We start from the raw sequence: 15,814 nt of genomic DNA, 5'->3' as shown, positions 1-15,814 counted from the left end.
CTCCCCCCTCACTCCCCCTTTCCCTCTTCCTCTCCCCCCCCCTCTCTCTTCCTCTCCCCCCCCTCTCTCTTCCTCTCCCCACCCCTCTCTCTTCCTCTCTCCCCTCTCTCTCTTCCTCTCTCTCCCCCTCTCTCTTCCTCACTCTCCCACCTTCCTCTCCCCCTCTCTCTCCCACCTTCCTCTCCCCCTCTCTCTCCCCCCTTCTTCTCCCCCTCCCTCTCTCTCCCCCTCTGTCTCTCCCCCTCCCTCTCTCTCCCCCTCTGTCTCTCCCCCTCCCTCTCTCTCCCCGCTCTCTCTTCATCTCTCCCCCTCTCTCTCTCCTCCTATCCCTCTCTCTTCCTCTCCCCCTCTCTCCCTCCCTCTTCCTCTCCACTTCCGCTCTCTCTCCTCCAGCTCCGCCCCTTTCCCTCTCTTCTCCCTCGCCCTCCTCTCTCTTACGCCCCCCTATCTCTCTCCCTTTCCCTCTCTCCCCCACTCCTCCCTCTCTCTTCCTCTCTCCCCCTATCCCTCTCTCTTCCTCTCTCCCACCTCTCTCTCTCTCTCCCTCTCTTCCTCCCCCCCTTCCGCTCTCTTTCCCCCTTTCTCTCTCCCCTCCTTCCCCTCTCTACACCCTCCCTCTCTCCCCCTCTCCCCCTCTCCCCCTCTCTCTCCCTCTCCCCCCTCTCTCCCTCTTCACCTCCTGCCCCCCTCCCTTCATATATTTATATGAAAGCTGAACTTGTTGCTAACTTCATTGATTAAATAAAAGCATTGGCATCTGCTGTGTAGCTCTTGTCAGGTAAACTGGCATCTCTGGCAAACCTAGCCAGAGGCTTACTTTTGCACAATCAACGGAAAACAGAAGGAAGGCTCAAAACTTTCCAACCCCGTTATTTAACTCGTTATCTGTTGTCATTTTTACTTGGTGCATTCAGAAGATGGTCACATCATTGCATAAATCTGACTTTTTTCTCTTTCACCTGTCAGCACATCCCCTTGGTTGAACAGTCAGTGTTTGTTGCATTTGATATGTCATATTTGACAAGGTTGGTTCCAAGCATAAAATAATTTGCCTTTTACAACGCTGACAGCGTACTTACAATGTAGGACACAGCGAATCTATTCATGTGAGATTTGCCATTTCAGAGCCGCTGATAAAACAAAGTCACAGGTTATTGTCAGTAACGTATATATACATTTTTATGCTCTTTTCAAACCAATACACAGAGCAGTGTTGCCTATATTTTCTTTTGCTTTTGTTATCAGAGCAGAAAAAACATACAGTAAAAGCAGGCATAGTTCTTTAAACTTCTTTTGGGATATGATGAATTAAAACATACAAGTTAATTTCAATCAAGCAACTTATGTAGAATTAGCATTGTATTTTATCCTGAGCACTAATATATAAAAGGAAACACTTATGCCCCGTACACACGAGCGGACTTAAGTCCGACAGACTTCCAAAGGAGTTCCGTCGGAGTTCTGCTGGAATTCCGACGGAGTTCTGACAGACTTTTCGGCCGAACGGACTTGGCCACACACAATCACACTAAACTCCGACGGATTCGAACGTGATGACGTACGACCCGACTCGAATAAGGAAGTTCATAGCCAGTAGCCAATAGCTGCCCTAGCGTCGGTTTTAGTCCGTCGGAGTAGCATACACACGAGCGGAGTTTTCGAAGGGGACCGGGTCCGACGGAGTTCCTTCGGGAAAATTTGAAGCATGTTCCATATTCTAAAGTCCGTCAGACTTTGGTGAATCAAAAGTCCGTTGCAGCCCACACACGATCGGATAGTCTGACGGACTCGGTCCTTCGGACTTTGGATGTTGAAAAGTCTGCTCGTGTGTACGCGGCATTAGTCAAAACTTGTAGTGCCTATGTTGTGGATAGATTGTGGAACAGAGAGAGCCCCTGTCATTGCTGATTCTGTCCCATTACTCTTGTTGGGTGCATGTTTTCTCCTGGTGTCACCGACCAGCTGGGACAGGAAGGGAGGTGAATCTTTCCAAAAGGACGCATACAGCACTTAGAATGGGAAGAATTCGAACCTCCACCATGTTTTCTTACTATTTGTGCCAGAGATGTCCTGTGTGGGTAATGTCTCCACAGTGATGGACCTAAAAACTTTAAAAAGTTCTATCTACACTTTGTTGAAAACTACGCATACATTTGGCTGGAGGGCCACATTTTGCTATTGTTTCTTTTAGATTGATAAGCATTCATAGTACAGTGATGGTTTCAGAAAGTAGACCACACATGTCTTATGGAGGAACGCACTCACTTATCTTGATTTGTGATTCTCACAAATGCTTCAGAAAGGTATGGGCCTTATGGATTGCCATCAAAACCACTCCTTCCCGTCCTGTTGCTGTGTTTAGAATTGTAACTGGTAAAGGTTCTAACTGGTTCTAAGTGCTGGTAAGCACTGCTTGAATATTGCTCAGTTCAACAGAAACCGAGCAATATTGGGCCCATGTGTACAGAAGCTGGTCTAAGAACCAGTTTTTATCGATCATTCTGAAAAAACAGCATCTGATCAGTGCTTGCAGCCAGTGACTGTGAATTATGATCACCTTGTTCTGGAGGGGGGGGGGGTAATCCTTCAGTCAGAACACAAAAGCGCAGCGGGGGAAATCGATGTACTAACATCACTTGTGTTCAGCGATTTGTCAGGTTTTTTTTTTTCATTCAACCCGCTAGGTGTGTTTACCTGGCATTAGCCATTGATCACTGATGCTGGGGTTGATTACTTTAAGACATTGTTTAATTACTTTAAGGCATTGTTTCTTAAACACTGTTTTCACTTTTTTCATAAAACTAGTACTAACTTTGGTAATGTACTATTAAATTAGCATTTCAATTAACTAAGTAGGTAAATCCTTCCATCCAGTTTTAATTAGTCTTAACTTTGCCATAGATAAGTATTAAAGGTGTTGTAAAGCCTGACCCTACAAATACAAGTTCCTAACTCCTTCACTGCTCAATCTTTGGTGAATCGTTATTTATGGCTAGGAAAAAGAGCAAGATGTGCGTTTACATTTTTTTAAGCATCTAGGAAGGTGGGAGGAGTAGGGCATGTATTGATTAAAGATCACTGCACGGCTTTGATTCTGACACAATTGAGAACATGGTTCCCCCAGTCTCCAAAGACAAGTTGGCAAGAACTAAAAGAATCCCAAATTCTGGGTAACAATTTGTGTGACTTGTTAATGTCCAGCGGATTTAACACCCTAGGGATCACTGCTTTATCCCTTACTATGAAGATCTCATGTCAAGGCTGAGATACACTTCTAGCTATGCAAGTTGGGGACTCCACTACAATATCCCTTTCACTTCCTATCTCCAGCTTACCTATGATCATTCCAGATCTGCATATAACGCACTGGTTATAAAAGGGAATAACAATAGCTGACCTTATGGTAGGCCCTACGCTGAAAAAATGTAGAGCTGTGCAAATAGAGTATTGCCTAGAAGGCCTTGGACTTTACAGGTTTCTCCAGATTAGCCATTTTCTTCATGCAAACCCACAAACCTCTACCCTTCTGCCATGGAGAATTGGTCTTTATCTCACCAAACCCTTCACTAATATTTAAGGTATATCTTTATTCTATAATATTCTGAATAATAAGATGGTATTTACTAAATCCTCTGATTTCAAAGTCTGGGAACAAGAACTAGACACCTCCTACACCTCAGAACAATGGCAAAAAGCACTCCAAACAACCTGTGCGGCAATGAAAGGTGTAAATCTTCTGAAAATAACTAAAAGAAATCCTACTTTGTTGGTATTTGACACCAGTTAGAATATCCAAATTTAATACCCGATCTTCTCCTCTATTTTGGAGGAAATGTGGATCTAAAGGCACATTATATCACAAATTATGGTCATGCACAGCAATTCACACCTTTTGGACTAAGGTCTTTTAATTATAGTCACAAATTCTAGATTTCCAAATCCCTATTTCTCCAGGTCTGGTCATTTTATCTCTAGGTATAGAATCCATCCCTTCATCCTCAAAACATATAGTGATCCATGTTCTGCTAAGCGCTAGGCTGTCCTAACGAGGAGATGGAGGGACCATGTAGTGCCCACAATAAGTGAGGTCGTCAAGACAACCAATACACATGCCACATACTAATTAATGTTCGCTGCTTCACAAGGTAAATGCCAAATAATGTGCTCTCAAAACCATGGACTGACTGGTACAAACTAAGAAGTTCTGAATACATCTGATTTTCCTTCCTGTGGTTATGTCAAATAAGTTTGTGAGAATCGTGCTCTATCACAGCTTAATTCTGCCGGACTGTGTAGATGTATGATTTTCTTTTTCTTTCTTATTAGTTCTTTTTATTTCAGTTTTCTCGATTTTGTCTACATTGCTAATATGTTTTTTTTTTTTTTGTTCCTTATGTTCTTATGTAATGACAAGTTTACATTTTAGAGCTGCTACAAAGTAATTTATATAAGAATACAAGTTGATTTCTATATATCTGCTTAAGAATTGCTGATGCTTTCAGATGTTATTGTACCTTTTTATACTTTAATAAAACAATATGGAAATTAAAGGTGTTGTAAAGCCTAAATATTTTTTACCTTAACGCATTCCTTGCATTAAGGTAAGAAATGTTTAGGTGTCAGCATCCCTCCTGACCTCCCTTTTTTCTTAACTGAGACCTTCTCTCCCCTCACTTACGGGTCTCGCTGGCTTTGCTGTGGCACCGGAAGCCATTGGCTCCCAGTGCTGTCAATAAAAGCCAGTGATAAGGCAGCGATTTGGGAACAGTGGACGCAGCATTGGGGCTTGGGTGGGAGTGCCCCCATAGGAATCAGCTTCCCATGGGGGCACTGAACGGGGGGAGGGAGTGCCAGTGGGGGACCTGAAAAGAGGTGTTTTGCAGCCGTTTCCATTGCACAGAGCAGGTAAGTATAGACATGTTTGTTATTTAAAAAAAAAAAATACTTTTACAATCACTTTAGATGAAGCCAAAACTTTTTCATTTTGGATAGAGTAGGGTTATCGTATACAGTCATATGACATTGCATGTGCATTACAATCTACCCAAAATGCAGATCGTAGGTCTCCTAACCGCAATAACACCCCCCCCCCCCCCCCCCAGTTTTGCCAAGTCCATGCATAGAATTAGAATTGTCTTGTTACTGTGTTTAGAAAACTGGTAACGTTTAAGACACCGCTTCTAAGTGCTGGTACATACGGGCCAAATAACGCCCGGTTCAACAGAAACTGGCCGATATTCTGACCGTGTTATTAAATTAATTTAAAATGATTACATTTAGAATTATTCTCATTTTATTGTGCTGAACTAACTTTATTTAATCAAACGGGAGTATTGCCGTTTGATTTGAAACAACCATTCTATTTAAAAGCCATTCTAAACCAGTGCACTGATTTGGATGTTTGCCTAGAGACTGTCATTTTTATATTCACTAAAACTCTCTGACTTGTTTGCAGCAGCTGATGCTCTGGGAAGTATAGCTATCGATGCAACACACCTCACCATGTCAGTGACAGACCCGACAGCTTGGGCCACTGCTATGAATAATCTTGGGATGGTCCCTGTAGGACTGGCTGGCCAGCAATTGGTTTCAGGTAAGAATTCCTACTAGAGTCAAGATTCTGCTAATGTGAGTGAAACATGAGTGCATCAGGCTCCACATAATGACATTTTATTTATTTATATTCATCCTGCTTGGATACCGTGTGATAATAAACGCTACCATCTGTAAAATAGTCCAGTAAGTCAGCTACAATTCTTTAGGGCACAGTGTTCTGAGAAATAAGCTGTAGCCCCAGACTTGTAGAAAGGGGAGTTGCTCAGCTGCTGAGAATGGAGGATATGGGGAAGGTGATTATCCTTTTATACTAGACTTTCTATGTATGCTGGCAGAAGAAAAACACGGGCATTGGCTGAAACCTCCTGCCAGGAGCTGGAGCATTGAGCTCTGTAAGCTGGCGCTGAAAGTGCATACAGATAACAAGGGATTAAAATAAACCCAAGCTTTGCAGAGAATCCTGCGCTATATTCTTAATTAACAACTATTTTGAGCCTCTGTAGATGTATTTTAATTATTTTATTTTATTTTGTTTCTATGTGATGTGAAATTAGCAGAGTTATTGTTTTTGAAATTGAACATTCTGCGAAATAAAGCAAGAGGATTCTATTTCACACTATATATTCATTAGGTGGCTGCTTACAGCGACCTACAAATTAAGTTCAGTCTCTGGGGAAGAAATGTACTACGGTAATCCTGAATAAACAATATCCACGTATTTATATATGAATATATATATTTATTTATTTCCCAAGTCAGGTACGTGATGCAGGTACAGCTGTACGATGCAGTATTTGTATTCTAAAATAAATTTGGGATTATTAATAACAACAGCTTTCCATTAATATTTAAAGCAGGCTGCTGACCTTATTTACACACATAATTTGATCCTGTCTGGAAAATGTATCAGGTCATGCTTGGTTTCTGCACTGTAAATCTAATAATCTCAGAATTGAACAGTAGATGATTTAGTAATAAAACAAAAGTTGGAGAGTTTATGCACAGACAGCAGGACAGAATGACTCCTTTGTTGGAAGGACTCGGCACACATCTCATTGAATGAAATTCCCAGAGAATATTCAGAGAATCACATGGCTTACAACCAGATATAAATATGATTATACTTGAATACTACGATTAATCCTACCAGAATTTTGGACCACACGATTCTATTTGTCAAATAGACATGGCATAGGTTGTGATGCTGGCACACACAGTTTTTCGTGCGGGTTAGCTGCACTTTCCCATAGACTTCTATTCTGACTCGTGGTTTGGTGTGCTTTCAGAAAGTGCACCAAACTCCCGCATGCCAAAGTACGGTGAGAGCGCAGCGGGGCATTGTGAAGCCACCCTGAGGCCTGATTCACACTTATGCAGGTGACAGTTTGCATATTCCAGGTGCATTTTGTGTTTTTCAATACACGCTTTTGATCGATTGAAGTCTATGGAACCAAAAACCAGAAAAAAAGTCCCTGGCCCTTTCCATAAAATGCATAGATGTGAACAAGATCCATAGGAAACCATGATAAATGGACTGTTTCTGCAAAACTGAAATTGCACAAAAAAATGCATAGGTGTGAACCAGGCCTAAAGGTTTTTGCAGGCATGGCCCAGTGCACGATTAAACCATTATACTAAGCAGGTGCTAATTAGATCAACATGATAGCATTTGGGGTAAACCAAATAATAACTCATTGTACTTCTGATTCTGAGCAACACCAGTATCAAAACCATAGTTTGTTAACATACTAGAGTTGGTTTCAAGCTCTGCAATATAAATCTTTCTTCTTCTATTAGCTGGAAATAATTCCTTCTCCGCTAGAGGTGAGCACACACTGTTCACATACGCAGTTGAAGGGCCTGGGTCATCCGTTACTGAGCTCAGCTTGAACAGCAAGAGCAAACTGTGTTTGCACTTAGTTTGAAAGGCTCAGAGCAGCTACTAACAGGCAGAATATCATAATGTTCAGCTCGTCCTTTAAACGTCAGGATGATGGGGCATGCTTCTTTTTTTGGGGGGGGAAAAGCCCCCTCCAACAGCTGCATTTGTAATAGGAGGATGCACACAGTTTAAAACAGGAGGAGCTCTTATATGTACTATTCAGAGAATATGAAATTGCATAGGGGGATTTTTGGAAAACTGATCCCATTACCACTCCCATTTGCTGTAAGTAGAGGTCCTGGCCAAAAGAAAAGAAGTTGTGGGTCAAGACAAACTGTGTCCCTGGAGTAATTGACTTAGCAGGCTGGTCCACTTTCTAAAGATACTGCCGACAGGCTGCAATGACATCATCATTGGTAATGCTGGTACTGTATATAAGCATTGCACATCTATAGTGGATAGGATGGTTTCTTTAGGTACAGTGGAAATGGCAGGAAATTTGTTTTAGGGGAATTGTGCTGTGATTGCAGTTTGGTGTTCCATGGACCAAATAGTTTATTATATTTTTCACCAAACCTGGGATCAAGCACGACTGCTGTGATGTGTTCACATTTACCAGCTTGTTAAAAGACATCACTACCTCCTTGCTGGTTTAGCCATCAGAGCGTTTCCTATGGATGTGTGCTGTCAGCTTATCCAGGGATACGCGCCTTTTCACCTGTATTTCGTGTGTATTTTTCCAGTCAAACATGGATTTTTCCTTGTCAAAAAGATTTTAATGAACATACAATAGATTATTTGACAATAGGTTAAGTACATAATATACAACAGAAGTAATGAAGCTCAGAGTTATCTATTCAATACAATGTAAATGATATATTCAGCTATAATTACTACTATAACAATAACACATATTAATGGTATGGTTTATTAGAGGGATTAGCTTCTTAAGTAAGAAAGAGCTCAGACATGGATTTTTCATATTATTGTTTTTTTATTAGTCTCCTTTTGTGTCTACATAGTGAGCCTTTCTATATAAAGATAAAGTCACCCAAAATATAAATCTCCCCTGATGAAGTAAAATATATACCAATCAATTCCGAAACATGTTGGAATACATGCTAGATATCTTTATGGGCTGACCACAGTTTGACTCTGGCCTTACCTGGATATATTCGCCTTTGGGTTTGACATATACATGTATAACTTGGTTCATTGGTATACCTTTTATATTTTAACATTATTGTCTATGTTCATAAATGTTATCATATTGTGTACTCAATAAAAGTGACACTGCATTGCCTTTTACCTATTTTTCTACTCAATTTTTCTGCCTAAAAAGTCCTAGAGGGCTGCCCCTATTGCACTTGATGCATACCTCTTTTTTATCTGTATTTAGGATGTTGGCAGTTTTACACATTCAATTCCCATAAAAAAAGAAACTGCATATTTTTAGTGAGCATTCCAAAACCCATATAGATTATGGGTCTGCCTGGGTTTCTCTGTTGATGGATTTTGGGAAGCATGTAAGGACAGTTCACTTTTGGTTCTATAGGTATTGGGGTCAAATTCCTGATGATGGGCCTTTCATGTGTGAGGTTTTTTTCATGGGTTGTGTAATTTGTTGTAGCGTTTGCTAGCTTACCTGTGTGTTCTCCTCTATATAGACACTGTTTACTTTATGACTTTGACATCGATTTGCAGCCTGTATGATAATCTTGTTCTGTTTCAAGAAAACGATGGCTATTTGTTCCCGTGCAGTCCTAGGGTTCCAGATAAATTATTATTTGGCTGTGTTGTGGTTCATCTGGTCATGAACTCCTCCATGTCACCAGATAGCTTTATTGTTTTCGGTATATTTTGCTGGGCAGAATGTAAATCCTTTTGAAAGTATAGCAATTTCTGTTTCTGAAGGTTTGTATGAGGAGAGGTTGACAACATTTAGGCTGTTTCCGTGTCTCTTAAGTCGAGGCATCCAGATTTGAGTCGTTCAACCTTTTGTTTTTTTTTCCTGTTGTTAAAGTGTATTGTAAGGCCTCATGTACACTGCTGCTGCTGCTAAACGGACATTTAGGAGCAGTTGGGCATTTTTTCAACTGTTCCTGAATCCTCCTCTTTGTTATCTTATCAGTACATGTACACAGGGTCGTTTATAGTCATTTCTAGGCAGTTGAGTTTAGAGGCCTTTTTTGGAAAGCACAAAAATGAGTTTAGAGGCATTTCAAGCGCCAAACGTTTCTAAACATGGTAACTCGTGTTTATCCACGTTTCGTTTACAGGCATTTTTCATTTTTGCCTATTTTGAAAAAAAAAAAAACATTTCAAGCGCAGCAAAACACCGCTAAAAGTGGCATGCAAATGCGGCAAAATAGACGTTTTAAACATGGATTACTATCTGTCAAGTTAAATTGTTCAGGAGAGGTAGTAGAAACGTCCCGTGTACATTGAGCCTAAAAGTTTAAATCATATATTCATTACCACATTGCATTTCATATACTTCTATCCTACCCCTATTCTAAACAATCTGGAAGTTTATAAACTTTACGTTCTGAAGAACCCCACACGTTTACTTCCTTGAATGCTGTGACACATAGTCACTATGAACAAATAAAAATGATTTGTTTTGTGCTTAGTGTGAAAATGTGTGTTCAGAGCTGCATCCACCATAAATCAGAATACTAGCTGTCATAACCAATAAACACACATAATAAATGTGCATCAACACAAACAACCAAAATCCACAGTACAATATAAGTGGAAAAAACATATCAAAGTGCGATGAAGTGAAAATCTTCAGCATGCTTGAAGAAAAAACGAAGAGAGTTCAAATGAAATAGAGCATTCAGCCATTCACTAATCAAGTGAATATATCTTGAAGAGATGACCAAACACCTTGTTCTGTCCACCACAGGTGGGTCAGATAAAATTGATGCCTATGACAGAAATTAAGCAAGCATTTGGTAACAAGCCTCCAGATATCCCACACAGATCTCGGCAAACCACCAACTTTAAACCTCAGTCACTCCATAGGTCAGCATGTCAAGTCGGAAAGAACCTACACTCATAGAAAGGGACACTATTAAACTATTTAAACTATTTTAGGGACACTAAAAACTATTACGCATGTGCAGCTGACTTATATTACCGTACCACCACAGAGGATCACCCACCCACATTTCTCAGGAAAACCTTGTGGCAGACCACTCCAGCTCACACATCTGCCAGCTGGTAGATTCTCTGGAAGGCATGGGCTTACTACACCGTAGGCTCAATTCAAAAAGCTTTACACAAGGATAAATATGGGTCTTTATTTTCAGCCATGTGACTGCAATTTTTAAATCTCATTGGACTCACCTTAAAGTAACTGACACTCTTTTAAGAAGAAGTATCCTTTTCCTAGTGTTTTAAGTTGTGAACTTGTATGTTTAAAAATGGGGAACAATATTCATTTGAGGAAATGTGAGAAATTATACTACATTTTCTGAAAAGGAATAAAGAAGAGTTAATTCATACGTCCATGGGTCTCCAAACTATGGCCTTCCAGTTGTTCAGGAACTACAACTTCCATCATGCCTAGTCATGTCTGTGAATGTCAGAGTTTTATAATGCCTCATGGGACACATAGTTCCTAACAGCTGGAGGGCTCCTTTTCACATGTCATCTTTACTAACCTGTTTAGTGTCTTGTATGGTTGGAAGTGGCATGGCTAGTATCCCGGGAGTGTGTTTTCAGAAGGACGACGTTGTTGTTTTAAACTTTTTTGCCATATTTTGTGAATGTTTACAAATTGTTTATTTTTGTGCAAATTTTCAATAAAGCTTATCTTAAGCATACTCCTATGTGTTCCCACCTCTCTTCTTGAGGGTACGGATCCCCTTTTTTGAAAATATCTTTCCTCACCCTCTGCTCATTCTGGATCCAAAATTGGTCCTCATTGGTGATCCTCACTTTGGATGAGTCGGAGCTCCCACCTTGCCAGTTGACACTAGCCAAAAGGTCCATGTCCTTTCCCTCATCCCCTTCCGCTTTTTTTATAACATAGTTTGGAGATCCCTGCATTTAGACAATATCTTTAGACAGACAAAGAATATTTAGACAGAGGGATTTGTACAATTTGAGATTCTATTGCATTTTACTTGTTTATGGGAATATAGGCATACTTGGTACATACATGTGATTCACCAGCTGCACTCTGTTATACAACATTTGCATGCAACTTTACATAGGGTGGACACTGGTGGAAGAAAGACAATGTTCAAATAAACCAATATTATGAATAAACTTTCTTTCCAGAAAGACATCTCTGTACCTATACCTGTCTTTTTCTCTTTTAACAATATGTTGCAGCTAATAGTGTAAAAAGAAGAATTAACAAGCGAGTAGGTCAGCTTATGCACTGAAGGCTAGGTGGGAGGAAAATGTGGAGGTAATGAGGAATGGTGTAAAGCTCTAGACCACTGCGAACTGGTATCCCCCAAACTCTCAGACCGCCTCACACAGATATACATCACCCACCGGCATACCTCACTCCAACTAGAGTGTTGCGGTACAAACATGACCAAACCGCCAACTGTCCCATGTGCAATCAGGCACCAGGTGCATTCTATCATCTGATTTGGGACTGTCCGAAGATCCAGGGCTTCTGGGCACAAAACGGTCAATTCCTCAATGAGACCATGGGCTCTCCCATTACACTAAACCCTAAACCATGCCTACTTGGCACATACCCAGAGGCAGACATCAGCAAATTCATCAAGATATTTCTAAGCGCAACATTGTTTTCTGCTAGGAAAACCATAGCAAGGCAGTGAATAAGGCCTACCCCACCTGAGTTTAAGTTGTAGTTAATGGAAGTAAATAATAGTTTAATATACAAAAAAAATCATCTACTCCCATAGAGGTTGCCCCTCAAAATATGGTAAAATCTGGGATAAATGGCTACAAACTCCAGAGACTCTGTGTTAATGCCCTACTTTTCTACATGTCTTTTAATGCCGGTGGTCAGGTTCCCAATAACACTCTCAGTAGAGTAGGAATCATGAGGATGATGATTTGCTGTACCAAGTGCAAAATGTTTTTATTATTTCTAGTGTATTACCCCACACTATAAACTCTCTGTTGTTTCTAACTGCAATCCTCTTTTCACATGAGATGCCTTTTTCTTGCCTCATACTGAACTTATTGTCACCCTTTCCTAACATTTACTGTGATAATGTTTCAAGTGTATATTCTACTTTATGTACCAATAAAAAAACAGTTGAATAAAAAAAAAAAAAAGAAGAATTAACATCTCAATAAATAGGTAAAGCTAGAGGAAAGCGCATGTAGCAACTGACAAATATCCTTGTCAAGTGACAACTGTATATGCACATTTAACAAATAAAGAGGCTTTAAACATATTTAAATGACTAGTCATTTTCATCTGATTATCCCACAAACATTAGATGTCACTCCAGATTTTAGATATAAAATTTTACTCTTAGTCTGGACTGGATATATTTCCTCTAATTTGACTGGTTCCTAAAGAGTTTCAGCTTTCAACATGTTCAGCCATTCTAACTATTTTGAGATTCCCCATAAATGTGTGCCCTACATTATTCATGTTGTCTGCACAAATCTTTTATAATCATCTTTATACTGATAATAAGGTCTGAAAAGGAACCATATAAAGATAACTGGTGTGAATAAGGTGTAATCAAGCCTCTAAGCACCTTTTCTGGCCAAATGTATAAAAAATTTGATAAAACTCGGTTCATACTATAACATTATGGTAATGTGCAGTAAAACATGCATGACCACAATATATGTTAACACATGCCTATAGTTGGCTGTACACAGCACCAGGTCATCCTAGGAACCAAAAATATTCAAAGTGATTATGCTGCACAGGCAAATGTGAACATGTGCACATAGCCTCATACAGGAAACACAAACTCGCTGTACACAACAAAGTACACAGATGGGGAAACTCTGGGTTGAGGTATACTGCAAATTTCAAAAAATGGCTGCCATAGTGCAGCACATTTTAATACACCATGATAGAGTGTATTGCTGTGGATGGCGGCGAGCAGGCACCATGCTTACAGCCCTCACAGACACCTGGTTATACCACAGAACTACACTGCATCTGAGCACCACAATCCAAAACTGCTATTTCATTAATGTATAATATTCAAAGTAAGCTCTCCATTCTTTACTTTTCTGAGAAATCACTTTAAAAAACACCCCCTCGCATTCCTGGCTGTGGCCAACTTGAATAAGGGTGGATGATTGATCTAGCATTTTACTTTCTGGAATCTATCTGCCCTTGGCTCAGACATGCAAGCGGCAGGGTGTGCTTAGCTGTGAAAACCCCTCCTGAAGACTCCTGGGATGTATGACCTCATTTGTCTAGGTCTGGAAACTAGGAAGTCACTGTAGAAATGTAAAATAAAAAGTTTAAAACAAGAAAATATAATCTACTTTCCTATCTATGTATTAATGCTAGCAGCATAAGGTTTAAAATAGTCAATGTTGATTGAGAAATTGAAGTTCTGCTTTAGGTTATTATAGTAGTAACATATTATGTAATTCATCAATAGCACTGACCCTGCCTGGGGTTCCAAACATGAACTTCTATTTACTTATGCATTTCTAACAACTTTTATGTTCCACCTTGAAATTTGTCACATCCTCGGATTAGAAGTTATTCATGTGATCCAGTCTCCACATTATCTATTGGTAGCTATGGATTAAAATAAGGAACCACCAGGACAAACGCACTACTTTTTTGATGTCTGATTTATTATACCCCAGCAAGTAAAAAATATGCTCTTAAATATTTTTCATCTGCTCTTGATGGAAATGTAGTCTCCCTTTCTTCATTCAGGGATCTACATATGATCAAAATCGTCCATATGATTAGTAGCACTTCTGTAACAATTGCATTGTACTATATGCAATACTATTGTATACTTATTGTATATATTTTTTACTACACAAGTACAGCTGGAAACTCAGCAAAGATTGCAAAAGCTTTGTAGTCTAGAACCAACACAATACATTCTAATCAGCTCTTTCTACAGTCATTCTTATTCAGATTTCCAGTATATGCATAGCATAGTAAACATATGAAGGCTTTGGATTGTATAACTCAATCTTTCATTGCAGTGTGCCACTCCCTGATTATAGATATGTATAAACTAATGTACAACACTATATATATCAGTTTCCCACCGCTCCTGTACTGTCATAGCTAAATGCAGAAAGTAAGTCATAGCGGAGAGACTCTTCTCAGTACACTGTAAATATCAAAAGAATATATTAGATGTGCTGAGGGTGGTCAACACAAAGCTCTTTTCCTTGGTATTAACACCCCACAGCCCCATGGCGCATTACCACTCAGTATTGTGGCTGGTGCAGAACATTTGTACACTCACATTTCACACAGGGCATAGGTGTAATGGCTTTTGTTCCAGCCTCCTGTTGATGCTGTTTCCTTCATCTGTCCTATTATAAATAATAACACATTTCACACCATTAAGTGTCTTCTGTGTATTTCCTGTGTTGCAAATGCTTGTTCGGGGGGCTGTGGTAGTGAGGAATTGTAAAACGTGTTCTTGATCTAAAGATAGGTGAAGCTGCTTTAATATATTTTCTACGCAATCTCTTAATTGTATAAATGTATTTTTAACCATTTTATCTGTGTGAATGTAACAACCAATATAACAACGTTATTCCTTATGGGCTACTATTGACCGCCCCTTGGTTAAGCATGCTCACTCAGTATATATTCTCATTGGGTTGATCTTTTGTTAGGAATATTTTGCATGCTAGACACTTACATACACACCACCTGACCATCCACCTGATGTAAAAAAAAACATGATTCATCAGACCAGGCCACCTTCTTCCATGACTCCATGGTCCAATTCTAATGCTCGCTGTAGGTGCTTTTGGCTGTGGACATGGGTCAGCATGGCCAACCTAACCAGTCTGTGGCTTCACAGCCCCATACACAACAAACCATGTTGCCGATTTTTCTGCTTTTTGCACCTGTTCACTGCGGAGGTCAGTGTATTTCTAATGACACCCCAAATTTAGAGAACAAACACAGTGCCCTTACTGTACTGGATCATAGTGCATTTTCTAAAGTAGTCAATGCACTACTTTTTTTGCGATTCAGATTGAAAAAATCGCACCGTACTGAATCACACAAGAAAGCGTACCTGAGCGGCCAGCCTGTTGTATTCTGAACACAAGGGGTCGCACGCTTGGCATGGGTGACTTTTAAAGAATGCTTTGAATTTTCTTAATGAATGTAAAGTGTTCTCAGATTAGAAGAGGTGGAGAGCAGCATGGCCAACCTAACCAGTCTGCGGCTTCACAGCCCATACA

General features: G+C 40.0%; 1 protein-coding gene across 11 annotated transcripts in view; it reads left to right on the top strand.

The window, feature by feature from the left end:
* ENOX1 (ecto-NOX disulfide-thiol exchanger 1) overlaps positions 1 to 15,814 on the top strand; it is a 784,997-nt gene that overhangs the window by 534,368 nt on the left and 234,815 nt on the right. For 9 of the 11 annotated variants that reach the window (XM_077483202.1, XM_077483205.1, XM_077483203.1 and 6 more), the window contains one exon: positions 5,456 to 5,593. In XM_077483202.1, the coding sequence (XP_077339328.1) occupies positions 5,456 to 5,593 (138 nt within the window). The remainder of the gene's footprint in view (positions 1 to 5,455; positions 5,594 to 15,814) is intronic. The other 2 variants (XM_077483208.1, XM_077483199.1) reach the window with 1 other exon arrangement.

The sequence above is a fragment of the Lithobates pipiens genome, unplaced genomic scaffold, assembly GCF_037356315.1.
Source record: "Lithobates pipiens isolate NorthernLeopardFrog02 unplaced genomic scaffold, aLitPip1_a1.2 Scaffold_16, whole genome shotgun sequence".
Taxonomy (NCBI): domain Eukaryota; kingdom Metazoa; phylum Chordata; class Amphibia; order Anura; family Ranidae; genus Lithobates; species Lithobates pipiens.
This window is presented reverse-complemented; position numbering and strand designations above follow the sequence as displayed.